General features: G+C 33.4%; 9 protein-coding genes across 9 annotated transcripts; 4 read left to right on the top strand and 5 right to left on the bottom strand.

Moving 5' to 3' along the window:
- Positions 1 to 761: 761 nt before the first annotated feature.
- Tsp_08164 (conserved hypothetical protein) lies at positions 762 to 1,272 on the bottom strand. Its single transcript, XM_003373525.1, has 2 exons — positions 1,004 to 1,272; positions 762 to 801 (listed from the first exon to the last, which is right to left on the bottom strand). Exons 1-2 carry the CDS (start codon positions 1,270 to 1,272, stop codon positions 762 to 764), a joined length of 309 nt encoding a protein of 102 aa, XP_003373573.1.
- A 79-nt stretch (positions 1,273 to 1,351) lies between these two features.
- Tsp_08163 (putative sulfur relay protein TusB) lies at positions 1,352 to 1,636 on the bottom strand. The gene has a single exon (XM_003373524.1). It carries the CDS (start codon positions 1,634 to 1,636, stop codon positions 1,352 to 1,354), a length of 285 nt encoding a protein of 94 aa, XP_003373572.1.
- A 337-nt stretch (positions 1,637 to 1,973) lies between these two features.
- On the bottom strand, positions 1,974 to 3,235 carry Tsp_08162 (hypothetical protein). Its single transcript, XM_003373523.1, has 3 exons — positions 2,968 to 3,235; positions 2,257 to 2,294; positions 1,974 to 2,183 (listed from the first exon to the last, which is right to left on the bottom strand). Exons 1-3 carry the CDS (start codon positions 3,233 to 3,235, stop codon positions 1,974 to 1,976), a joined length of 516 nt encoding a protein of 171 aa, XP_003373571.1.
- Positions 3,236 to 4,305: 1,070 nt separating this feature from the next.
- On the top strand, positions 4,306 to 4,626 carry Tsp_08161 (conserved hypothetical protein). The gene is made up of 2 exons (XM_003373522.1): positions 4,306 to 4,380; positions 4,402 to 4,626. The coding sequence occupies exons 1-2, from the start codon at positions 4,306 to 4,308 to the stop codon at positions 4,624 to 4,626; spliced, it is 300 nt and encodes a 99-aa protein (XP_003373570.1).
- A 53-nt stretch (positions 4,627 to 4,679) lies between these two features.
- Tsp_08160 (conserved hypothetical protein) lies at positions 4,680 to 5,770 on the top strand. The gene is made up of 4 exons (XM_003373521.1): positions 4,680 to 4,743; positions 5,308 to 5,351; positions 5,475 to 5,556; positions 5,652 to 5,770. Exons 1-4 carry the CDS (start codon positions 4,680 to 4,682, stop codon positions 5,768 to 5,770), a joined length of 309 nt encoding a protein of 102 aa, XP_003373569.1.
- A 1,100-nt stretch (positions 5,771 to 6,870) lies between these two features.
- On the top strand, positions 6,871 to 7,826 carry Tsp_08159 (conserved hypothetical protein). Its single transcript, XM_003373520.1, has 3 exons — positions 6,871 to 7,057; positions 7,161 to 7,207; positions 7,689 to 7,826. Exons 1-3 carry the CDS (start codon positions 6,871 to 6,873, stop codon positions 7,824 to 7,826), a joined length of 372 nt encoding a protein of 123 aa, XP_003373568.1.
- A 1,245-nt stretch (positions 7,827 to 9,071) lies between these two features.
- Tsp_08158 (conserved hypothetical protein) lies at positions 9,072 to 14,102 on the top strand. Its single transcript, XM_003373519.1, has 18 exons — positions 9,072 to 9,120; positions 9,282 to 9,454; positions 9,528 to 9,647; positions 9,710 to 9,799; positions 9,865 to 10,080; positions 10,156 to 10,356; positions 10,412 to 10,654; positions 10,730 to 10,822; positions 10,882 to 11,073; positions 11,255 to 11,266; positions 11,813 to 11,863; positions 12,005 to 12,058; positions 12,169 to 12,432; positions 12,503 to 12,625; positions 12,711 to 12,794; positions 13,126 to 13,178; positions 13,244 to 13,358; positions 13,938 to 14,102. Exons 1-18 carry the CDS (start codon positions 9,072 to 9,074, stop codon positions 14,100 to 14,102), a joined length of 2,298 nt encoding a protein of 765 aa, XP_003373567.1.
- Positions 14,103 to 14,824: 722 nt separating this feature from the next.
- Tsp_08157 (UDP-N-acetylglucosamine--dolichyl-phosphate N-acetylglucosaminephosphotransferase) lies at positions 14,825 to 15,177 on the bottom strand. The gene is made up of 2 exons (XM_003373518.1): positions 15,016 to 15,177; positions 14,825 to 14,977 (listed from the first exon to the last, which is right to left on the bottom strand). The coding sequence occupies exons 1-2, from the start codon at positions 15,175 to 15,177 to the stop codon at positions 14,825 to 14,827; spliced, it is 315 nt and encodes a 104-aa protein (XP_003373566.1).
- Positions 15,178 to 15,593: 416 nt separating this feature from the next.
- Positions 15,594 to 23,590, bottom strand: Tsp_08156 (chitotriosidase-1). The gene is made up of 11 exons (XM_003373517.1): positions 23,527 to 23,590; positions 22,011 to 22,305; positions 21,779 to 21,932; positions 21,495 to 21,619; positions 21,281 to 21,404; positions 20,825 to 21,019; positions 20,307 to 20,426; positions 18,259 to 18,321; positions 15,915 to 16,128; positions 15,796 to 15,864; positions 15,594 to 15,691 (listed from the first exon to the last, which is right to left on the bottom strand). Exons 1-11 carry the CDS (start codon positions 23,588 to 23,590, stop codon positions 15,594 to 15,596), a joined length of 1,521 nt encoding a protein of 506 aa, XP_003373565.1.
- Between the last annotated feature and the right edge of the window lie 329 nt (positions 23,591 to 23,919).

Genomic DNA, 23,919 nt, shown 5'->3' with positions numbered 1-23,919 from the left:
GTCCGGCATTTATTCCGACGCCCGGATGAACTTTCGGCCATAAGATCAGATAGGTTGATGGGTTGCCCATATTCATATATACATCCCTGTACATGTATACCGGAAATTGTTGCATCAATTGTTGATGACTCGGCTGGTAACTCCGAATTATGTCGCCGGTAGGCCAAGCTCCAGGCCACCTCGTGAATCCGTTGATTTTTTATGAGAAAGTACATGAAACTTTTTGATTGGGAATTTTTATTTTTTGTTGCTTTCACTCTGTTGAAATTGTTCACTTATATATTGTTTATACTTGTCGTTCTTGTTGTTGTTGTATTTGTACTGTTTTTCCTCAGTTATAATTATTACATTTTATTTTATTTCATTATGGAACAATAAAATATAGAATAATGAAAAAAATGTTTTGTTCATAAATTCTTTCTATGTATTTGAAAAAATTTTTCGTCATTCTACTATTACAAAAAAGACTTTCTAATTGGCATAGTATTGTTCCCGGTTTAGTTTATCATGTTCGCTAACTACTGCTTGTTAGCTTAGAATCAGATTTCTTAGTCTGATAGTTGCTACTGGAGTTAAGTGATCTGCAGTACAGTTATTTTGGCCTTGGTATAGTCGAGTTTTTGTGACATTTGAAAAGTAAGTATCAAATAACCAAAATGAAATTTAATTATTCAAATTCAGTTCTTAATAAGTTTCTCGAATCACTGAATACAGTATTTAATAATGCGCATTAATTTTATTCATTAAGAGCAATGTAGATTTCATTCGCAGCAATAGTTTATGAAGATGGTTAAAATCAGTCTATAAGAAAAATAATAAATTGAAAGTGTTATGTTTTCAAGTATATTTTGTATTTTTATGTTCATTTTAAAATTTCATTATGCTGTTTGTTTGTGACTGTTCTTTGTTTCAGCATATTTCAGATTGAAACACGCATCCAATAAAGTCATTTTAATTACATATAAGTGTAATTTCAGATGATGATTTTTTCAATAAAAAGTACCGTATACCAGTTTGTGCCTGAAAATCAGGGATGAGACGGTATTGGGAACACGTTGTTGTGCGCTTGGTTGGTTTGCTATGATTTTGTTTGTTTGTCTGTATGTGCGTGTGCATTTGTGTTTTGCTTATTGTTTGTGTCGCAATAAATTGCGTATTTCTCACACCATGTGTGTAAACAGAAGCGGAAGACCGTCCGAACACATCGGTTGAGACTATCGACTCCAAGTGTACCATTGTGCGTGGCGCATTACTGTTTGAAGCAGAAATCATTTATTCAACGTTAATGTATGGAAACATTTACATACTATCGCCAGTCGAAACAAGAATAATGGTTTTATTGAGAAGAGAATTACTGTAGCAAGTCTGGATGGGTAACATTGCGTACTGTGGGCTCTATAGCACTGTTCTCACGAACAGTTAGATCTTCCTTGAGCGCATGGGTGCGTAATAGTGAGCGCAGCAATATCAACGACAGTGCCGTTGTCCACTGAACACCAAGTACAGCGTCGAAGCAGTCGTACATGAATGCTGAAGATGCTGTTCGAAACGCTCGACAATGACGTTGGGTTGTGGATGGTACATGGACGAGCGGATATGTTGGCAGCCTAGCAGCAGCTTCTTGTCTGTAGCTCATGTGTTTGAATCAAAGTGTTTGCTTCTATCGGTGGTCACTCAGCTGGAACGCCGAAACGTGTGATCGAATTGTACTAGAATGTTCGAGCTACCATTGTTACTGTGATATCGCGGAAAGGACAACCTTCATATTCCGCATGCCACGTAAAAATTAATGCGATAAGATCGATATGTTGATGTAGTTGCCTATATCCAAATATACATCCCTGTATATGTATACCGGAAATTGTTGCCTCAATTGGTGATGACTCCACTGGGAACTCCGAATTATGTCGCCGGTAAGCCAAGTTCCAGGCCACCTCGTGAATCCGTTGGCTGCAGCGTAACATGTACGGCATCTATTCCGAACGCCGGATAGAACTTACCGGCATAAGATCGATATGTTGATGTGGTTGCCCATATTCATATATACATCCCTGTACATGTATACCGGAAATTGTTGCATCAATTGTTGATGACTCGGCTGGTAACTCCGAATTATGTCGCCGGTAGGCCAAGCTCCAGGCCACCTCGTGAATCCGTTGATTTTTATGAGAAAGTACATGAAACTTTTTGATTGGGAATTTTTATTTTTTGTTGCTTTCACTCTGTTGAAATTGTTCACTTATATATTGTTTATACTTGTCGTTCTTGTTGTTGTTGTATTTGTACTGTTTTTCCTCAGTTATAATTATTACATTTTATTTTATTTCATTATGGAACAATAAAATATAGAATAATGAAAAAAATGTTTTGTTCATAAATTCTTTCTATGTATTTGAAAAAATTTTTCGTCATTCTACTATTACAAAAAAGACTTTCTAATTGGCATAGTATTGTTCCCGGTTTAGTTTATCATGTTCGCTAACTACTGCTTGTTAGCTTAGAATCAGATTCCTTAGTCTGATAGTTGCTACTGGAGTTAACTGGTCTGCAGTACAGTTATTTTGGCCTTGGTATAGTAGAGTTTTTGTGACATTTGAAAAGTAAGTATCAAATAACCAAAATGAAATTTAATTATTCAAATTCAGTTCTTAAAAAGTTTCTCGAATCACTGAATACAGTATTTAATAATGCGCATTAATTTTATTCATTAAGAGCAATGTAGATTTCATTCGCAGCAATAGTTTATGAAGATGGTTAAAATCAGTCTATGAGAAAAATAATAAATTGAAAGTGTTATGTTTTCAAGTATATTTTGTATTTTTATGTTCATTTTAAAATTTCATTATGCTGTTTGTTTGTGACTGTTCTTTGTTTCAGCATATTTCAGATTGCAACACGCATCCAATAAAGTCATTTTAATTACATATAAGTGTAATTTCAGATGATGATTTTAGCAATAAAAAGTACCGTATACCAGTTTGTGCCTGAAAATCAGGGATGAGACGGTATTGGGAACACGTTGTTGTGCGCTTGGTTGGTTGCTATGATTTTGTTTGTTTGTCTGTATGTGCGTGTGCATTTGTGTTTTGCTTATTGTTTGTGTCGCAATAAATTGCGTATCTCTCACACCATGTGTGTGAACAGAAGCGGAAGACCGTCTGAACACATCGGTTGAGACTATCGACTCCAAGTGTACCATTGTGCGTGGCGCATTACTGTTTGAAGCAGAAATCATTTATTCAACGTTAATGTATGGAAACATTTACATACTATGGCCAGTCGAAACAAGAATAATGGTTTTACTGAGAAGAGAATTACTGTAGCAAGTCTGGATAGGTAACATTGCGTACTGTGGGCTCTATGGCACTGTTCTCACGAACAGTTAGATCTTCTTTCAGCCATTATTCATCCTCATCATAGGTGCAGTAAGCATAGTTGTTCTACGAATTTCGAACTTTCAGCCGAGGATCGCCTGCTTTCCGAAGTGATATCCGTATTATCTTCGTAGATGTTCGGCTGATATGAGCCTCGACTAAATGAGGCAGAAGAAACTAGGTTGAGAACAAGCTCATTTAACCCCAGAAATGAGAAATTGCGCATAAATTTTTTATTGATCAAGATAAATCAAACACGGAGAACGTTTAGACAAAGAACGAAATTCATTATCATCTTTTTTCCATATACTAATAGTATCATTTATTGAACAAAAGAAAAATGCTAGAGAAAATTTCAAAAAATAATACGTTGCAAATGTTGTTCGTCAGGCCAACTGAACGTTTTGTAGAAAAATAAAATCAAACAAGCACAATTTATCAACACGCTGTACGTGAATTCAAATAATAATGTCTTCATGCTTTGGACCTTCGCGTGGATACGCCACATGTAATACGGTGTGATGAAATAGCGCAGTTCCAATAGACGATTTGGTACGGTCACCAATGCCAGTGTGAGCCAAAATAATATTTTCCAACAAAACGAATGCATCTCCAACGATCTGTGCACAGCAGTGAGGCACAAAAAGTAAACCGGCATCAGCAAGTACTTTGCACTCCAGTGGGCCATGAACCACCGACGCCAGATGTAAAACGTCAAATGACGATTGTCGGCCAGCAGATATGGATGCGCGTAGGTGAACAGAGCAATGGAAACAGCCGAACCAATAACAAGCATTGAAAAAAGCATCTTTCGTCTTTTAGCCCAAAGCAACAATCCATAAATGTCGAGTTTTGGTAGTAGGACGGCAACGTTGAAAACAAGGAAAACAACCACGCAATAGGCAACCTGCACCAGGTGAAAGGATAACTGATGCGCCTGACGATCGCCCAACGCTATTCCGTTGTTTTTGTAAACGAAAACGACGAAGCCAATGCCAACAAGAATGTAAGATAATAATGAACAAAGAAGTGCTTTGAAAATACCAAAATCCGACCACAGAACACTGATCACTTGATTCAACGATACCAATTCCAACGGTCGAGCAATGTCGTTTCTTTTGCCGATGATTTCCACTTGATCCAACAAAGCACAGGCGGCAGAAAATGCCACCCAAACGATATTACTCTGTCGAACACAACAGGACAACAATCCAACAAATGCGCTACAGTTGTAATAGTGAAGCCTCGCTAAAAGATACGTCCAGCTAACCAGAAATAGCGATAACACATCGGTGTAATACAGAAATGTGTAGAAAAAACAAAGTGGAAAAATCGTCACGTTCAAGGCAGTTAACTGCATCATGGCTCGGTTTTTCAAATTAGCAGATGAACAATAGTTCTCGTGAACCGACTGCATCAGTTTGACACTGATCAAGTATAATGCAGCAGTGAAGAATGAATTAAAATAGCGCACCGTTTCCAACGAACAACTGCTTCGCACATCCTGGATTCCATAAACAGAATCGAGCATGGGCACGAAAAATAACGTCATAACATACAGGCCGGGTGGTGTAGTGATCTTGCTATTCCAATAAGCAAAGTCGCCTGCACAATAATGGTTTAGTTGACCGATATGAAAAATCTCGTCAATAAAAGGTGCGGGTACGACGATGTTAACCAGGTGAACGATCAGTTGAGATGAGAACAGGATGACGGCGAATAAAATATAGTCGGAAAATTCGTACATATTTACGATTTGAATAAAATTTCAAACAGAAATTGCGTGAAATTGTAACTTTTTCAAAACTATTCAGTCGGTAAAATTTTTGACGAAACAATTTTGCCACTAAATAGAAAAAATTACAAAATAAAAAATTGTATTATTGTTTTCATGTTTTTGAAATTGATATAATAAATAAATTGTATATTATAGATAATAAAACAAATGATTTTGCAAAATTCTGTAATTTGCTTATAGTAAAATTGAAAATCAAGTATAATTAACAACAGTTTTTATCACCCATCTCTGTATTTTATAATAACGACATTTAAACTCGTTAAATTTATGTTTTATTGAATGATTATGCATTTAATATTTAGCCAGCAATTTTAAAGCCGTTCTGTTTTGCATCACTGCCTTATTTTCTACCAAACAAGCCTGCATTAAATATTTTTTGTTTTAGTTTTTCATCTCACACTTTCTTGAAGTTTCTTTAAGTAAAAATAATTTTAAATTTTATTTTATTGTTATTGCCACTATTTTCATTAAATTACAAGGATTTGGTTTACGTCAGGTGAAATTTTCACTACCTTTTCTTACTGGTCGTTTAACGCGCTATCTTATTGGACCTTCACACAGTAGTCTTATTGGTTTTTCTTGTCTGATTGCTCATTGATTCAAACTAATTTTCTGTGATTAGCTACTACAGCTTTCCATTTTATTGGTTCAAACATTTCCATTTAGGTTTACGTAGCTTTAATACGAGTGACGTAACATTAGTAGTGAAAATAATTATTATTTCATAGTTATATTGACTTTTTAATCAAAATTTGGTGAAAATTTTGCCCAAAGTGGACCATTCCAATTATAAATTATACATCCAACAATTTGATTAATGAAAAAAAATCAGAAAATAAAAAAAACTTTACAGCTAATCTTACTTATTAAGCGTAAGGTATTTTTATCCAAATCTATCATATTCTTGTTTTGTTAATTAGAAATTGTATATTTTGTGCAGCAGTATGGACTAAATTTCTTTTTTATATCAGATTCATTCATTCATTACTCAGAAATTTTAATGGACAATGTTACTTTTACAATAACAGGCGCATCGCAATTTGTTCGTAAATTTTCATTAAAAAATAATAATTTGTATAGAATTTAATCTCATTATTTTTTCCAAACTTTTATTATAAAAGTTGAAATAATGTTGTTGATGATTTCTATCAGTCTAATGTTTTCTTTCCAGATTGTTATCACTGATAGGAGAGGAAAATCAATTCTGCCGGAAGCTCTCTGCTAAGCATTGGCTCAAAATGCACTCGTTCTTCAAACGGGCTTAAGAATGCCTATTTATAGGTCGGCTATAATAATATATTCAACATCATAAGTGTTCATCATCAGAGAAACGTGTAAAAATAATTAATTCGCATTATGGTGAAACAAATTTTTTGAAGAAAAACAATCGTCATCATATGTTAATAATAAAATCACTTACGTTAAAATTAAAATTAAAATTTATATTTAATTTTCTGAAATTAAATTCGAAAATTATTAAATATCACAATATTATTCATATTTATTCATTATAAAGCAATTATCAGCTGCAAATTATAAAAATAATACCTGCGCATTTTGTTTGAACTGCTACAGATTTCCGGCCGGGACACTCGTGTGACTAATGAGCTTTGAAGTGTGGTCGGAGTTGGATCGGTTTGGTTCGCTGTCAGTTGCGTTTCTCAGTTATTAAAATATTTTTTACTATTACTCAGCAAAATGGCACGTCAAGCAACTAAATTCGATCCTCGAACGTTAGAAATCAAAACCAAATCAATTGAACGAACTCTTGTACCGCTCGTATCACAGGTTGAACACGTTGTGTTCGTTTTTTCGTTAACCTTTTTGTTTCGGTCAAATGAAAATTTAAACTCTTATTTCCACTTTGATCTAGATCACCACTTTGGTAAATCATCGAGAAAAGTACTATGGAAAAATCAAATCTGAAAAGACATTAAAAGCGATCATGAAGGTGCTGGTTTTCTTTCTCTTTTATTTGTTTTTTACAGTAGGAAAATGTTCACCTCACACTGCTTGCTGTAATATTGTTGGTTATGTTTGAAATGCATTCTGTGCTCGTAGTATTTTGAAGTGGCCATGGGTTTGTTTTGATCGGGTCGATTTTCTTATTCATGATTGCAAATGTTATTTTTATTGACGTGTTGCTTGTCGTCAAGTTTGTCAGTAATATTTCTGTAACGCTAAAACACGTAATTCATTCTTCCAGACACGTACTTGTTGTTTGATTTCATCAACGCGCCATTTTGTCTCTTATTTGCTCTGAAATTATGCTTCTCGTCTTATTATTGTTGGTCAAATCAGACGTCTGAGATGTTGTTGATTCTAGCGCTTTTTCTGTTTCGATTTTCCCTCAAACAAGCTGTTTTGCTTGAGTGCTTTTTTTTATTTTGCTTAAATTGTCTCCGTTTGATGAACAAGCAAGCATGCAGCCCAATTCTGTGGTACATGTTGTGATGTGTTAGAATTTTGCTTTTAATACGAAGCTCGTTTGCGTTTCAACTTGTCACTGCTTTTAGGTTGGTTTTTGCGTTCAAGCAGCCGTTGAGCGTTTCGTGACCGTCGGCGAAAGCATCGCTGATGAACATGTGGAAATCCAACCGGAAATGTATGATGCATGCCAGGAAGCTCGCAGTGCAGGTAAAGCGAACGATTGATTGATATGCAATTTTAATTGCTCATTCAAGCCAGCAACGCGTTGTAATAAATAATTGACTATGTTCGGCTTTTGGCTTGAAAGCTTTCGTTTTGATGATTTCGATCAAGCCGGCGCCGTTTCTGCACGTAGTTGGCATGCTTTTTTTTCTCTCTCCCTGCTGCGCGTTTATAACTAATTATAAAGCTGACTAAACACAAAAAAGAAATTTCCTATAACATTATAGTCTAGCATTTACATGTTCATTTATCACTTTGCGTCACTAGGTTGAGTACTTTTGTTTTCAAATGATTTGAAGGCATTCACATTTACAACGTAGAGTTTAAGCTGATTTTGTAAAAGTGAACTATTTGTTAAGGGCATGTTAAGCGTTGTTCTGTTGCATGGCAAGTTTTATTTAAATGTTGCGACTCTTGTAATAATTTTCAACGTATAATAATAATGCTTAAATTCACAACCAATGTGTAACTTTGAAATTATAATTTCTTTTCATCAGTGATAAAATTAATTTACAATTTTAATGGTTAATTTTTATTCTAGTTTACGTGAATTGTCCATTGCCATTGGATTTTAGAGTATGATTGTAAAAATGGATTCATTTATTTATATAAAATAAAATAAATAATATTATTTAGTAAAAATGAAAATATCGAATTTTTTAATGAATTTTTTTTTAATTTTGTTCTTCTTGATATTGTCAACAAACAGAATGTTTGTTTCTTTTTAGTGTTGAATAACTGCTTTGTTTTGGAGAAAGTTGAATGCATTGTTTTTGCAGTTTGCATTGAGTGCAAATGTAGTAAACATGAAATTAGCCGCAACACCTGAGTGGAGATTTATTGATAAAGCGTACTCATGCATGGTGTTGTCTTATGATTATTGATTCGAGTCGAAATGAGGGAATAGGGGAAATTTAATCCGAAATTCAGTTGAGTATTTGAGGCGAATCTGATTCGAGAAGAACAATTTTATTCGAGAAGCTGATAAATTAGCTTGTTTATGTCAAGCGTTGTACAATCTGAGTCGTGTTTTATTTGTTTTGTTTATGAAATTTTAATTTTTGCATGCGCTAAATTGAACGCAGTTGGAAAAACTTATTTACAAGTTTAATGAATTGACATCGGCAAATTGGAGTGTTGATTTTGCACAGTTGGGGGAAATCAATTGAAAATTTGAGCGAAAGTTGTGTTCAGTTTTTATTGGTGAAAATAATATCACATTATTAATTTATTACACGCTTCGATTTATGTTGCTTTATTTAAAAATAAAGAAAACGAAAAAGTATTATTCGAATAGTTAATAGATACGAGTGAATTAACTGACTGTAGATTGAAAGTTAAAAAAAATCGATTGAAAATTGACAATCATATTTGTTACTGTATGCACGTATGATTGTTGATTTAATATGCTTTGTTCATATTTAAATTTTTGAAATGGAATTTGATTAATTTTGAAGGCGCAGCAATAGCATCGTTGTCGTCGAAAACGATTTCCGATTTCAACAACGGTTCTGTGGTGGATCGTAATTTTTTGGTTCGTGCAACGAGGCAGCTTCTTTCAAGTGTAACCAGAGTGCTGCTGTTGGCCGACCGTGTGCTTGTTAAGCAGATCATTTGTGCTGAAGATAAAGTTTGTTTTGAAGAAAAAAAATTTATTATTATTATTATTATTAATATGTTCATATGATTATTCATTATTGAAGGTCGTCTACACTCTGTCCAGATTGGAAAGCACGAATAATTTTACTGAATTTGTAAAGCTGTTCACACAATTCGGCGGTGAAATGGTCGATTTGGCACACAAAACCGGTGATCGTCAACAAGTAGAACTTTTCTACGATTTCAATTATATTTATTATCATTATTATATATGTTTATTTTATAGGATTTGAAAGGTGAAAAGAGGCGTGCTCAAATGCAGATGGGTCGGTCGATTTTGGAAAAGTATACCATGCTTCTTCTCACCTCGTCTAAGGTTACTTTGTTGCTGAGAATTTTCTACTTTAATTACTTATTATTGTTTTATTATATTTTATTAAGACCACGTTGAGACATCCAGAATGTGATTCGGCTCGTCAAGTGCGGAATTGCGTTTTCAGACAGATTCGTTCAGCTTTACAATTGATTGCGTTGTGCGTTTGTGAGGGCGTTTACCCGTACGACCCTGCACGTTATTGTGCTTCCGTAAGACCAGAAGAAGAACCGTTCGACATCGGTTTGCAGTTGACAGCGGATATTGCTATCAAACAATTTTTGGTTAGTTTTGTTTTTTTTTCAAATTATTGATGCTTCATCAAAATTGAAAAATTCTTGATGCAACAATTCCTTTAGGATACCCTTGAGATGGTTCGCTTGACGGGTAATGTCGGCTTGGGTGTTCAGGAGCGTATATTCGGCGCTTTGAATGCCTTGTGTGAAATGACTCAAGATTTCACCGATTCTGCCTACACGCATCATCACCATCGTGAACAAATCATCGATTTTCTCGGAGAAATCCGCACACAGCTTTCCAACATATTGCAACCAGAAATGGTTCGTCTGTGAATTCCTTTTTTGTGAATTTATTTTTTATCATTTGATTTTGCAGGGTGAAAACGGACCAATCCGACCGGACGATGTGGACAGTTTGGTTGTACGAATTTCTAAAGTTTGCAAAGATCTTCGCAAACAGTTGCAGCTGGTTGCTTTGGATCAGGCGACGGATGTTTTTCGCTCTGACGAAGACGAAGTGATCACATCCAGCATAAAAGCTTGTTCAGTATCTGGCGATGTGGATGGTGTGGAACAATTTATCGAACGGTTTCGTGACCATGCTAATCACATGGAAGAGGTTATTCATTCATTCATTCATTCTTATTTTTATTCATATTGTATTTATTTATTTATTTATTTATTTATTTTCAAGGTTTGTCGTCTTTTACATCACATTTCATTGACTGAATCACTTCACGTGCGCACTGGTCATTCGGAACGAAATCTCAGAGCTTTGGCTCCTTTGGTATTGCTGTGGCATTATTGTTCTCTTTTATTCTGCATGTTTGATTCTCTTTTTCTCAGACAATCTTATCTGGGCGAACGTTCTGTTTACATCCATCTAGTCGAATAGCACGTGAAAATTTGCAAGTGTTCTGTGAAACGTGGTCGCTGGCCATTAATGAATTGGCTCGTCTTGCTAAGGAAGTCGATGTAGCTTGCCATGGACGTCAGGTGGCCGAAAAACAATCCTACATGTCACTTCCAAAGCCTGGAGTAAGACACTATTTGCTTTGTTATATTTTCTTCTTGATTATTTTTACACATTTTTCTTCCACATGTTTTCTTCGTGAAACCTATACGTTTTTGTGTTAATTATTTGCAATTTGAAAATTTTGCCAAATTAATTAGTTTAATTTTTTAAAATTATATTTATTTATTTATTTATTTATTTTAGTTTTTCCTTAAAGTTATTGTCCTTAGGTTGTTAAAATTGATCAGTAGAAATTTTTTAGCTTTCATGCAAGAATTTTCAAGTTCTACTTTTGATTGAATATTATAATTACGCATAAATTCATATTCAGTTAAATTTATTTCGATGAGGTTTGTCGAAATTAAGTCGATTGCATTGCTCATCCGTGCAATCTAGAGATCTCCCTTAGCTGTCTATAGATAGATAAATAGATGGATGCATGCTTCTGGCAAACAGCTGTTTCACTTTGGCTGTTCATGTGGCTTTTATCAATCAGGAGAGGGATACTTTCTGCTCATATGCTTGGTTGAAATATCGATTTATTTTCATTCATTTGTTGAAAATGAATTATAAATTTTATTTTTCTTCACTACGATTTTCCATAAGTAGTTTAAAAAATTGTTTTGCAGTGAATATCACATTTTAAATCAATAATGTTTGTCGTCATATGTGCAAAACTGTCCGCTGAAATTTAGATATTTAATATCAATTTTCTTTTCTCTTAGTGCTGTTTAACTTTATAATTATTTTTTTGATATGCAGCAATTGCACCGAATGTCGAAATGTCGAATTGGAATATGTCAGAAAAAAAGGGTTCAATCTGTGCGAGAATGAGAGTTTTAATAATTAATAAATGCAAAAATATGTCGTGTTTGCTGTTTTATTGTTGTAAAAATGGATGAATTTTTAAATAAATAAATAAATATGTTTGAATTTTAATATCATGATTTTTAGAAACACGGCAGCACAGCAAAGCCAGTGTTGAAGGCGACCGTTTTGGATACAGAGGTTAATGAGTGTTATTTATTTATTTATTTATTTGTTTGTTTGTTTACTGATCTGAAAGTATTGTTTAACATTGCATGATTTTATTGTATTGTATGTATGCTTTTGAATAGGAACAACAAAAAATAGCGAAACTTGGTTTGGAAATGAAATTGTTGACGTCTGAGGTGGATGCAGAAGCGGAAAAATGGGACGAGTATGCGGAAAATGATATTGTCAAGCGTGCGAAAAGCATGTCTTCCATGGCTTACAATATGTATTTGTTCACCCGTGGTGACGGGCCGCTCAAAACCACGCACGATTTGTTCACGCAAGCGGAATTTTTTGCCGAAGAAGCGAACAAAATGTACAGGAACGTTCGTGAATTTTGCTACGAAGTAAATTCGATTAATTTCATTTATTAAAAAAAATTTTTTTTTCAATTTGCATTTATAATAATTTGCTCAGGTGCCAGGCAGTGCGGAAAAAAATGAATTGCTTCAAACTCTTGAACGCATTCCAACCCATTGTCAACAGCTTCAGGTTCTTGTGAAAAGTCCCACTGTTGGCAAATTGGCTACATTTAATAAAGTATGTTGCAAAAAATAAATATTGCAGAAATGTTCGTTCAATGAAATCAATCAAATGGATATATTTTGTTTATTTCAATTTACAGGTAGACAGCGTTATACAAGAGACGAAAAATTTGATGAACGAAATAGCCAAATTGGTGACATCTTGTTTTGTTTGCGCTACTAAGGTAATTTTTGATTTCAATAATTATTGTCTACTGTTGTCTACTGAATAATTATTGTGGTTGTTCACTTTTTGTTCCCAGTGAAATGACAAATTTTGTGAATTTTACACATTTTGTTTGGTTTGTATTTTTAAAGATCCTTTCATATATATATATATATATATACATAGATACGATTTTTGACATCACCTTTTATGAGGATATAAGTATACACTTTCTTTTTTTCATAAATGAATAAGAGTGGCTATTTCAAGAAATTATTGCAAAAAGAAGCTCGAAATGTATAAATTGTTCCAATGATACTTTATTATATTTACATACAGTACACGTACAGGTTTCATCGACCGTAGGGTTGATGATGATGATGATGATGATGAATGATATGCTGTTTTTCGAATGGCTTCTCAACCATGCTTCTTCATCTGATTGAACTGCTATGAATTATCTTGTAGGAATTCGAAGTTATTCGTCGAAGAAGTTGCTATGTTGAACCTATGGCTCAATAAGGTGTTCAGGATGTGTGCGTTTTATACGGGCTTAACAGGTTCGGTTTCTTGCAAAAGCACAGTCAGTACACTTCTATGTGTTGTGATTGTCCCTGAATGTGCTTTCTTTGAAAGAAAAAAGAATCTATCTATCTATCTATCTATCTATCTATCTGTTTATTTATTTGTATAAATGTACAGTTTCATCGTGTCTGGCCTTGCAAGTGGCATGCGTTGAATGGATATTGTTATTTGTATGGTTAAAGAAAAACCAAATTTTTGTTATATTTCGAACTTGTATGAACCATTGTTTGATTTATATTTTTTTGGACACCGATGCTCAACTTTGGGCAGCTATTTTGAAGGGCTTTAGGAAATTTTATACTGGCGGGATGATCAATAATTGTGGCATGCATGACGCTTGGTGACAAACATTTTCAGATTAATATTTACTAGTTTGATAAACAGTTTTGGATTTGCATTTTTTTAAGTTCTTATTTGTATGTAAACTTGAACATTTAGTAGATGTGGATGGAAATTTGTTGTTGTACTTGTTTGTACATATACATATACATATATACATATGTATATGTATATGTAATGTATATATGTGTATAATGTTCATGTATAAGTTATTATTATTGATTTATTTTTTTTATAGTTTGAAATTGAATTTCGCAGCGGCGCTATCAGTTCATCTCGTCTGTTGTTGTCTGATGGGACCGACTATGATACTCATCGGTCAGGAGATTCTAGTCCATGGAGGAGAACCCCTTCGGTTCGTCGATCTCGTTCCCAACCACGAGTTACAGACCAGAGCAGCTGATCGCGTTTCCGTTGAAAATGTCACCATTTTCCCTGCTGTTTCAGTTGAATTCAATTTATCTGCCAAGACATCCATTTTATTTATTATTCATTTTTATTTCTCATCTCTTTGCTCCAAATCTGAATTGCCGCGCACAAATAAATCCTTTAATTGACCCTTACTGCTAATAATTATGATCATTATATAGAACCGTTTGCGCTTGCAGATATTCTCCTCTAGTCGCTTTATTCTTTTTTACGGATAAGTTTTAATTCATCTGAGATATACACATGCTTTTTTATTTTATTTTTTCCTTGCATATCGCTATCGTCTGTTATTATTATTTTAATGTTTTATTCATTACCATCTCATTTTTTACACTCCAACTATATTTATATATTTGTGAGCATTGTTTGTTTTGTTATTGTTGCGAATACAAGCGCCAGGAATTCCTAGTCAATTTGTTACTTTATTTTAATGATTCATTTACACTGCGCTTTATATTGTTTTTTTTCATTGCCTCTAAAGCAGCCGCGTGTCTACTGTCCAAGTTAATACTGAATAAAATACTATTCAAATTGTATTCAGTTCAGTGTAAACGATATGTATGACGACGTTTCAATATGTTTTGCCATATATACGTATATATATATATATACATACATGTTTATTCAGTAACTGAAAACAAACTTTACATTTTAAGCATATATATATATATATCAGAAGAAATATCTAATGAAGCTTTATAGCAGTGTGGTAACAGTAGTAGAAGATGAACTGATGAAAATGACAATTTTGAAAATATTCATTCGACAACATTGAAGAAAAGTTTTGCCATGTAAAATCGAAGAAAAAAGGCAAAAATGTTGCACAACACCTGGTGGAAGATAACACAACTGTAAGCAAGCAAGCAAGCAAAGAAAAAGCAATTTACCTGTATGATAAGAAGCCGAACGACCAATACTTTTTCATGTGTAGGACCATAAAACTTCAGTAACAGATTAATCAGTGTGAAGTTGTTACAAGTGACAGTTTCAACGCCGTCGACAAGCTGCACTTTTGTAGAAACCAAACCCAAAGCGGTATACAAACGCATCACATGCTTTCCAAGGAAATTCAACTGATCACAACGAAACGACGTTACACTGCATGTCAGAGTATTGGAAGCGGAGTCAAATCGAAAAAAGTACAACAATAAAATCAACTTATTGAAATTTGCAAACAAAAAAGCTCGTCAAATACTTTGGCAAACGATGTCTCGGACAAGGTATAATGCGAAAGAGTTGTGGTAATGAGAAAATGAAATTGAATATCTGCGGCAGAAATAACAACATCAACGTTTTGCTGAAATGGCCAAGAATACCAACGACGGCGAAAAGCATTCCAGAAAAGTAGCAAAATGTATCACCAACGAATACACTTGCCGGATACCTGAACAGTATTTTAGCATTTTCTTCGAATGAGAATACATATAATCAAGAATTCTACCAATTGAAACGAAGAAGCACAAGACTAGTTGCAATATATGGAAGCAAAAAATAAATGCTGAACATGTGGTATCGACACTCTTGCTCCAATCCTAATGTTGGATACATTTTTGACAGTCATTGCTGCAAAATAACCCAAAAGAACTTACTGACAAGTTGTACAATATTGAAAATCAGTATCGATATGGCTATAATTACAGACTGTCCAACTTCTAACCCATTTATACCGGCATAAATATTAATAGCGTTTGTACAAAACACAGCTACCATCCCAATGTATACATAATAAAGTACACCTGAAAAAAATTAATGTAAAGATGATGCAATCGAAGGTATCCCTTTGGACCTATGTTTAAAACTTTCCCAAGCCAAGGCTGAAATTGCAAAGGGATGACAATAGAAGTAGAGTTATACGTTGCCGCGTAAACCATGAGCAATGGAAGACTAGCAACTGTTGGAAGAAGCAGCTTATGACGCCAGCGCAGATCAAGCACATCATCAGCAAAACCAAGAAATACCATACAACAAATTGACAATATTCCAGATAAAAATTCAACCAACTGAAATTAAATATTCACTTGAAATCTCAAATGAAACAATCCCAATATCCAACCATATTATATAGCATTTAGTTTGTCATTATTTTCACTTATACCATACTATTATAAAATGCTTCTGTAAAAAATAATTTTGTATAAAAAATTAAATAACTACATGCCTGGTGATAAGGAAACAACGGACTACCATCAAAAATCCATCGTAGAAACGGTGATGGAATAAAAAAAAACAGTATAATCAAATATACTGCTGAAGAAATTACTCCAATAGCTTCTGGGCTAAAATCAACAGAATTGTATCACCATTGACTACATATTCAAAATTATTACATAAATTTTTTGGATTTTTTGCACAAATCGATGCCTCTCAGATTTTTCTTTACAAACATTGGAGAAAATTCTTTGATTAAACCATTTGCCAAGTATGCACCACAAATGGACAAAAACAAATTATATATTATAGAAAACAAATATTCTAAATTCATATTCGCCAAATGGATTTCCAGCCACATGATCATAAATACAAAACTTGGAAAAATATACAGTAGTAAAAAAATTCACGCACAATTTGTTACAATATTTGGGTGAAAAATTTAATTTAAAATTAAACTGCTTTAATTAACACAGAATTTTAAAAGTATGATTAAAAATCTTGAAGCATATAAGTAGATGCTATTATTTACTGTCTCTTGTAAATATACAAGTTTTATATAAGCAGTACATTATTTCAAAGTTAAAAGGAATTAATTTTACAAATAAAAAATCAAAAATATGGATATTCGGAGAATTTAATTTAAAATTTTAATTTCAACTTTAATATTAATTACTTTCTGAAATATATTGTCTTAATTATAGTAGAAAATGTTGTAATAGTATTTGAATCTACAAGATTTCTAAACACTGTTTACACAAAGTCAATTTATGCGTTTATATATCAGCAGGTAGGCCTGTAAGAAACATTCTTAATTTTCTGAATTGAATTTTAATTTATTCATTAAATAATGCTTCCTCAAAAAGAACTTTTTCTCAGATTTAATTGGCAGAGTTTTCTATCATAATTTAGGCACTGTTGAAACTCCATACATGCCCACTTGCTATGTAACTGTCGTTTGACAGTTCAGAAGTGTGAAATTTAAAATTAAAATATTTTTTACTCAGAAATGATCTTATTGTTTCACTGACAAAGTTTTCGATGTATTTGAAACTTTTACTAATACGTACAGTACATCAATATTATCAAGTTGTTAAAACTTTAAAGTTACAGTTAAAACTCAAAAGAGTAAACATACATTTGCATATTATACAAAAAGACAAAGCTGCTTGCTTGCTTAAGAACTGAATTGAATTCAGTGAAAAGGAATTTCAATTCATCGTCACATATGAAAGGTAATATATTATTTCAAAAATACTTTTTTTTAACAATGTATTTATTTGTGTTATGAACTATAATTTTGCTGGAAAGTTTATTAGTTTTATTGTTTTCATTTTTCCAAAATATTTGTATTTGTTTCTATATTTGTTTTATTGTTCAGACTGTGTGACATTTAATTTTCAAACTTCAAATCACAAATATTTAAAAAGAAATAAATTATAAACCACGTTAAAAGAAGAACTGTTAATTGTAAATGTGTGTAATTTTTATTACAGTTGCGACAGTTATTATTTATAATTGAATGTACATGTCTCTGTTGTAAATCAAACACAAAAAGTATAGGATAAATAAAAAAGAATTTCCCATTGATTATTAAAATTTATTTTTACATTAATTTTGCAGATTAAATAAGTTTACATTTATTAGATTGTAAAATTCTGTATGGTGATAATTTTAATAAAAATTAGAAAAAACAGCTACGTTTGTAAATTGGAAAAATTGCGCATTGTTTGGCTACTTGTTATTCGTTATTTGGTTTCATATTCAATATTTTCAATGGAAACTGGTTGTTTTCTTTTTGCAGCAAGGTCAACTTGAATAGTGAAATTTTGAAGTTATTAACTGCAAAAGCAATGCTTATTTGAAAGAACAACGCGAAAGTATGTCGAGTGACAACAATTGAATATTTTGACGAGATGAATTGTTAGAAAAATTCACTTCTATCCAAGTTATATATATACATGTTTTTTTAAGAAACTAACTTCACTACATGACATTGATTCATAATTTAGCAAATGCATCATTGTATGATTCGGTGTAATTTTCTGGAATTAATTTTCATCATTATTAGATGTATTTTATTAGTTGGTGTGAATTTAAAAATCGAATCAACAGAAAATGATGAAAAAGTGGTTTTAAATAAAGTTTTACATGTCATTTATTTATTTGTTTATTTATTTATTTATTTGTTGATGACTTGCGCAATTGTTTCACTTGTTTATTAGAGATCAACGAATTATTTTGTTTTTACAGTATTAAAGAACAAAAAGTGCAAATTATACCGTAACTCCGTCGAAATGTTGCAACTTTGAAGATTACGCAGCCGAGTGGGCAATTTTTTCCGCCGACGATTCAAATTTACATTTTCAAAACATTTGATACGCAGCATAATTCATCAATAAATAACATCTATCAGGTAAGTTGTTCTATTTTTTGTATTTTTTCATCTTCTGAAAAATCTGATCATGCTGTTGAAATTGTTTTGCCGATTTCAACTTTCGGAAAATGTTTTACTGATGTGTTATCGCATGCAGTATGCAATTATAGAACTTGGTTTTGAGGAAAAACGGTGACTTGTTTTAAACTTTCATTTTTCTTATTTTTATTATCTGATAAGCTGGCAAAATATGTTTCAACATATGCTATAGTTGTGCTTGTTAGTTTCAATCCATGCTTTATTTATTTATTGGTTTATTATCTGATCAGCGGTGTACGATTCATCAGTGCTGACTAAACTGGAAATGATGAGCGTAAATGTCAAAAATGTTTTGTTGTGAAGTGTATTTCATAAATAATTTCCACAGTTGAAGACGATAAGTAGATCATCGATGTTATTATTGGAAAAATTGAATAGATGATGAAATATGACTGAACAAATGAATGATAAAGTTGTGTTGAATTTAAAAAATGAGAATGTTATGAAGAATGGTCTTAGATTTTTCAATTGATAAATTTATTGCAAATTCATGTCTGATTAAAATTGAAAGATTAAACAAAAAAGAAACGAGAAAATGACATCATTATGTGGATATTGGGTAAAATTATGGCGGGTGCTAATTTGGGCAGTTGACGTTGGAAATGTAATCGCATACGTTGTGCCTTTGGTTGAATTGCAGACCTTGCGGGCAGGTGAATTTGAACGCTACTCCACCGACACAACGGTAGAACTGTGTGCAATTGGTCGGATTGGAGAAGAAGCCGTCGGCATCGCAGACAAACAACGTTCCCTTGCTTGGCTGGGCAGTTGTACGGCTGGTGAATCTTTCGTCAGCTAATGTTGTTGTTGTTGTTGTTGTTGTCAGGGTGGGTTCCGTCTTTGGTATTCGCCTACAGCCGGACAATTCGGGCAAGGTGCAGTGGCGCCAGAGTGGATCGAAATGCAAATTGGCCGGACATTTCATTTTGTAAATCCCATTGCCGAGGCAGAGGAAAAATTCGGCGCAGTTCTTGGGATCCGGCCAAAAGCCGGGTGGCTTATTGTAGCACGCTTTATCTGTGAATTTTTCAAATAATTTTTCATCAGTGTCTTCATCAAAATCGCTCTCATTGATTAGCATGTCATTATTACCTGTTGATGGAAAAGTCGTCAGCGGACGTCTGGTGGACGTTTGCTGAAAAGTGGAATTTTCACTTATATCTTAACAGAGTATCAGGAAGATCAGAAAAAAATATCCTTTTTTTTAAATTTTAGTCAAATTACAATTTTTACAGCACACTGTGCATAAAAAGAAAATGTATCATCAGTCACGAGGGATGCATGGAATTTTTTCTTGTTTTTTACTGCTAAAATGCAATTTTAAACAAAGTTCTTACATTCGATTGCGGTGCATTGGCGCAGAGAAGCTGGTTGAACATTTTTATCAGTGGATATTTTTCGTTGTTGGTCAACGTGCATTTGCCTTGAAAATCGTCGAAATCCAGGCTCCAAACGAACGCTCCGCCGTAGCCTTGGTTTTGCAGCCAAGTCAACTTAAGCCAAAGTTAAGCTTGTCAGTACGTGGAATGGAGAATTGAAGACAGATATGAAAACCTTTTCACTGTAGCTGTCCGGATCGTCGTAAGAGTACCATTTCCCATCGTGCACCAGGTATGGTGTTTTTGATTCGTCGTCCCAGAATCGTCGGGCTCCATTTTCTAACATTTCGCACAGCTGAAATATTATCCCATCTGAGCGTAAAAAATATTCATAACCATTGCACACAATAATTATGAAACATAAGAAGTGTGCAATCTAATCCAAATGTAGCATTCTTGAAAATTTGACGCAGTTCCTTTTTTCATTTGTCATATTTATCAATAGATTATTTTTAACTGACATTTCAAATCATATAAAATTACATTAGAGGTTTTTTTTCGAATGCAACTTTTGAAAAAGAACGATTATTGATTTGAAATTAAGGTGGAAAATATGAATTAAGCAACATTTTGTTTTCAAGCTAATTTTATGAGGTGTATCTTCGTAGTTTAAGATCAATAAAAACAACGGCTAATAAATGAATAAGAGGTCGTTCATCAATCTCTATTGGGGGTGCCTGTTATTCATTATACCTCGTAAAAGGCAGCCACTCCAGTTTGCTGGACAAACGTCGTTGCTGTTGCTGGACCAACGGCACGCGTTCCAACTCTGATTCCGTGGTCAGTATTGCCGATTGGCAGATTCCATCCACGTCCGTAAGTTGCAAATCCAATGACAATCTTTTCCCTCGGCATTCCCATTTTGAACCACGCTTCAGCAGCATCAGCCTGAAACACTGATTCTCGTAATGCATGTTTGGTTTGCATAATCTGTGCAAATTCAATAATCTATGGTTGTTGTGTGAGCGAGCATCCAGGATGCAAAATAATTTTAGAAATATCATGCATTTTTTTATTAATTAGTTGTTCAGTGTCAAATCAAATGCACACAGTTGTTCTTCCAACACGGATCTGAGCATTAACAGTCGTGTATGTTCTAGTGTTTTCTTTTGGTATTTTTAATTAAGTAGAAAAATTAGTATAACTTACCACATTCCACTGCTTTGCCCATTCTACTGCGGCGCTGTATGCGTACAGAGGACTGTTGATGCCGGTTTGCATTTCCCATCCGCCGTGAAAATCATACGTCATCACATTGACAAAGTCGAAATATCTTTAATTATTTTTTTTACTTTTGGTAAGAAAATTGTATTTAAATGAATTTAAATGGGAGAAAAAAAGAAAATGGTGTGAAAATTGTTACTTCGCCATTGCTTGGACATTGTATCCATCTGCAGCGGTTTGTTCGTTGCCGGTAACAGCGGCCGTGAGGAGCAGTTTTGGCTTGCCCGTTGTTACCGATTCGTAATGAAATGCGTCAGCAATATCCTGATACAATTTTAGCTATTATTTTCTTGTATGCGAGATTTAAATTTCCCTATTATACTGATCAATAATGTGACAATGCAATTGTAATGAAAATAGCCGCGGAACGGAACTTTTCAAATGGGGGACTATTTTTCTTAACATCTTTTCTCCAGTGCTTACTTTGACAAGTATTATAAAATGTGAATAATCAGCAGAAGTAGGATATTCCCAGTCTAAATCGACACCGTCGAAATTGAATCTGCGCAAAAATTCTTTCAACGAATTGACAAATTTACTGCGAGCGTATTGATTCCGTGCCAATTGTTGGAATTTTCTACAAATAAGCATTTAAGAAAAATTTTTTGTTTTAAATTCAAGCGATAAATTTATGAAAATGAAAATTTTCAATTACTGAATTCCGAATCCATAACCGCCAACGGACAGAAGCGTTTTCAAATTTGGATCTTGCTGTTTCAGCTTGTTCACTCTTTGGTAAAGTCCAGTGTTGTCGCTTTTGATGTCATTGTGTTCAGTTGTTGCGACGATGAAATTGTCGGTGAATTTTGCAAATGCGAAAAAGATATGCGTGCACAAGCCAGGCTGGTAGTGTTCAGGCATGTAGGAAGCATCTCCGGTTCTGTATTGGGCCCAGTTTGTGAAATAGCAGCCGCGTATGTATTGGCATGTTTTGGCGCTTTTTGATCCAACTGAAAAAAATGCATCTTAGCATAAAGCAAAGCAAATAATCATTCCACTATTGTAGCTAATAGCAAGCTTCATCTCATTGTCATCATCATCGTTTTCTTTACAACTCTTACAAATCCCATTTTATATTGTTAGTGTTTGTTAGTGAAGTGAAATTATTGACAAGTGATTCAAATTTCAAGTTTGATTTGCAAGTTTGTGTAAAATGCAAAAATTAACTTAGCACAAGTACTTAGTAGTTGCAAAGCGATGAACATTCTCTTGACAAAGAAGTGCGTTGTTGTTTGCATTGTCGGTTTCGGACAAAGTAGAAATCAGTGAACGGATCCTCTTATAAATGTTACTTTTGTTTAATGTTTGATTTGTATATTGGACTTCGAAGCACAATTTCCATGCAATTAATATGGCACTTTCTTGAACATATTTGTACTTTGAGCATTTCAGTTTACCAAATCAAGCTTTTCAAGTATTTCCAAGCGCATTCTTTCTTGTAGAAGACAATATTTTTAATATTTGCATGTTAACGCGATGGTCGCTAATGGAACTTCTTTCAAACTAATACAAGCAAGCCAGCTTTGCATAATTTCACTTTGAAATTGTTAGTAAATGAGATTTTATCAGACGATTAGTGGAAATTAGTTATGCTTCAAGAATTGTGATTTCCACTGAATTAAAATCCAATCCACACTCCGTACAAACGTAAAATGTTAGTGTAGTAGAATTTTGTTCGACATTTGAACAAGGTTGTGAATACGTACATTTGTTGCCTAAAGCTTTGGTCGATACGGACGGGTTGAATTCATATGTACATAGCAGAATTGTATGAATAATCAGCACCAATGCATTCTGCAATATTCTTTATTTCATTGTTTTGTTTATTGTACGTGATGGCTTTTGAGTTGGTAATATAAGCAACTGTTTTGAAAATTTCCAGTGAAATTCAAAAATGATACGATCATATTTGATCTTTTTGTTTTGGAATAAATTGGATAACTTTGCTTACCTTTTCCACAGTGGGGAACATTGTGATTTTTAGTTTCTACAGTCGGCAATGTTTTAATGCCAAGCAAATTTAGTAAATTTAGAGTGAATTTTATTTCATGAATAATTCATTTAATTTATGCTCAGCTTTATGGTAATTTAAAGAATGTCCTAGAAATAAATAAATAAATATATATATGTGTGTGTGTGTGCACATTTCATTTAACAGTTTGAAAAATCACTTTTGCATATTTGTTTGCAATTAGCAGTATTGCATTTTATGACCGCAGGTTCTTCTTTCCACATATTCTACATTTTACTGTATAAAGATATTTTACTGTATAAGATTATGTTAATTTAAGCTGATAAAAATCCTTTTATCTTAAAATTGCGTTTATTTATTTAATGTAGATTAATTAATTTTCTAATTGATTTCAGTGCAAGCGCTTATTAATATTATTTAATATTTATGTATTTGATAATTAATATTGTTGACATGTGAAAAATTAATTCAGCACTCCAAGCAGACTTTAATTTGCTTTTTATCGCTATTGTTCTGTTCATCTTTAAATATAAAAGAGCAGTATAAAAATTATCCTTCTCTTCGATTGCTTAAAAAGGGAATGGTCAAATTC

The sequence above is a fragment of the Trichinella spiralis genome (genome assembly GCF_000181795.1).
Source record: "Trichinella spiralis strain ISS 195 chromosome Unknown Scfld6, whole genome shotgun sequence".
NCBI classification, from domain to species: Eukaryota; Metazoa; Nematoda; class Enoplea; order Trichinellida; family Trichinellidae; genus Trichinella; species Trichinella spiralis.
The sequence above is the reverse complement of the archived record's forward strand: the minus strand, read 5'-3'. Positions and strand labels throughout refer to the sequence as shown.

What these genes read in the sequence shown, in the direction of transcription:
- Tsp_08164 (XM_003373525.1), bottom strand. Translation starts at nt 1,272, where the DNA reads ATGATTTCTGCTTCAAACAGTAATGCGCCACGCACAATGGTACACTTG. An exon ending in CAGGCACAAACTGGTATACG is followed by an intron (nt 802 to 1,003) that starts GTACTTTTTATT and finishes TTTTTCTTATAG; the next exon opens with ACTGATTTTAACCATCTTCA.
- Tsp_08163 (XM_003373524.1), bottom strand. Translation starts at nt 1,636, where the DNA reads ATGAGCTACAGACAAGAAGCTGCTGCTAGGCTGCCAACATATCCGCTC.
- Tsp_08162 (XM_003373523.1), bottom strand. Translation starts at nt 3,235, where the DNA reads ATGATTTCTGCTTCAAACAGTAATGCGCCACGCACAATGGTACACTTG. An exon ending in CAGGCACAAACTGGTATACG is followed by an intron (nt 2,295 to 2,967) that starts GTACTTTTTATT and finishes ATTATAACTGAG; the next exon opens with GAAAAACAGTACAAATACAA. An exon ending in AACAACAACAAGAACGACAA is followed by an intron (nt 2,184 to 2,256) that starts GTATAAACAATA and finishes CCAATCAAAAAG; the next exon opens with TTTCATGTACTTTCTCATAA.
- Tsp_08161 (XM_003373522.1), top strand. Translation starts at nt 4,306, where the DNA reads ATGCGCCTGACGATCGCCCAACGCTATTCCGTTGTTTTTGTAAACGAA.
- Tsp_08160 (XM_003373521.1), top strand. Translation starts at nt 4,680, where the DNA reads ATGTGTAGAAAAAACAAAGTGGAAAAATCGTCACGTTCAAGGCAGTTA. An exon ending in GTTAACTGCATCATGGCTCG is followed by an intron (nt 4,744 to 5,307) that starts GTTTTTCAAATT and finishes TGTATATTATAG; the next exon opens with ATAATAAAACAAATGATTTT. An exon ending in AATTCTGTAATTTGCTTATA is followed by an intron (nt 5,352 to 5,474) that starts GTAAAATTGAAA and finishes TTTAATATTTAG; the next exon opens with CCAGCAATTTTAAAGCCGTT.
- Tsp_08159 (XM_003373520.1), top strand. Translation starts at nt 6,871, where the DNA reads ATGGCACGTCAAGCAACTAAATTCGATCCTCGAACGTTAGAAATCAAA. An exon ending in TGATCTAGATCACCACTTTG is followed by an intron (nt 7,058 to 7,160) that starts GTAAATCATCGA and finishes TGTTTTTTACAG; the next exon opens with TAGGAAAATGTTCACCTCAC. An exon ending in GCTGTAATATTGTTGGTTAT is followed by an intron (nt 7,208 to 7,688) that starts GTTTGAAATGCA and finishes CACTGCTTTTAG; the next exon opens with GTTGGTTTTTGCGTTCAAGC.
- Tsp_08158 (XM_003373519.1), top strand. Translation starts at nt 9,072, where the DNA reads ATGTTGCTTTATTTAAAAATAAAGAAAACGAAAAAGTATTATTCGAAT. An exon ending in GTTTTGTTTGCGCTACTAAG is followed by an intron (nt 12,795 to 13,125) that starts GTAATTTTTGAT and finishes GTACACGTACAG; the next exon opens with GTTTCATCGACCGTAGGGTT. An exon ending in CGGTTTCTTGCAAAAGCACA is followed by an intron (nt 13,359 to 13,937) that starts GTCAGTACACTT and finishes TTTTTTTTATAG; the next exon opens with TTTGAAATTGAATTTCGCAG.
- Tsp_08157 (XM_003373518.1), bottom strand. Translation starts at nt 15,177, where the DNA reads ATGCGTTTGTATACCGCTTTGGGTTTGGTTTCTACAAAAGTGCAGCTT. An exon ending in TTCGGCTTCTTATCATACAG is followed by an intron (nt 14,978 to 15,015) that starts GTAAATTGCTTT and finishes GCTTGCTTACAG; the next exon opens with TTGTGTTATCTTCCACCAGG.
- Tsp_08156 (XM_003373517.1), bottom strand. Translation starts at nt 23,590, where the DNA reads ATGTGGAAAGAAGAACCTGCGGTCATAAAATGCAATACTGCTAATTGC. An exon ending in AATGTCCAAGCAATGGCGAA is followed by an intron (nt 21,405 to 21,494) that starts GTAACAATTTTC and finishes AAATAATTAAAG; the next exon opens with ATATTTCGACTTTGTCAATG. An exon ending in GGGCAAAGCAGTGGAATGTG is followed by an intron (nt 21,020 to 21,280) that starts GTAAGTTATACT and finishes TCAGTGTTTCAG; the next exon opens with GCTGATGCTGCTGAAGCGTG.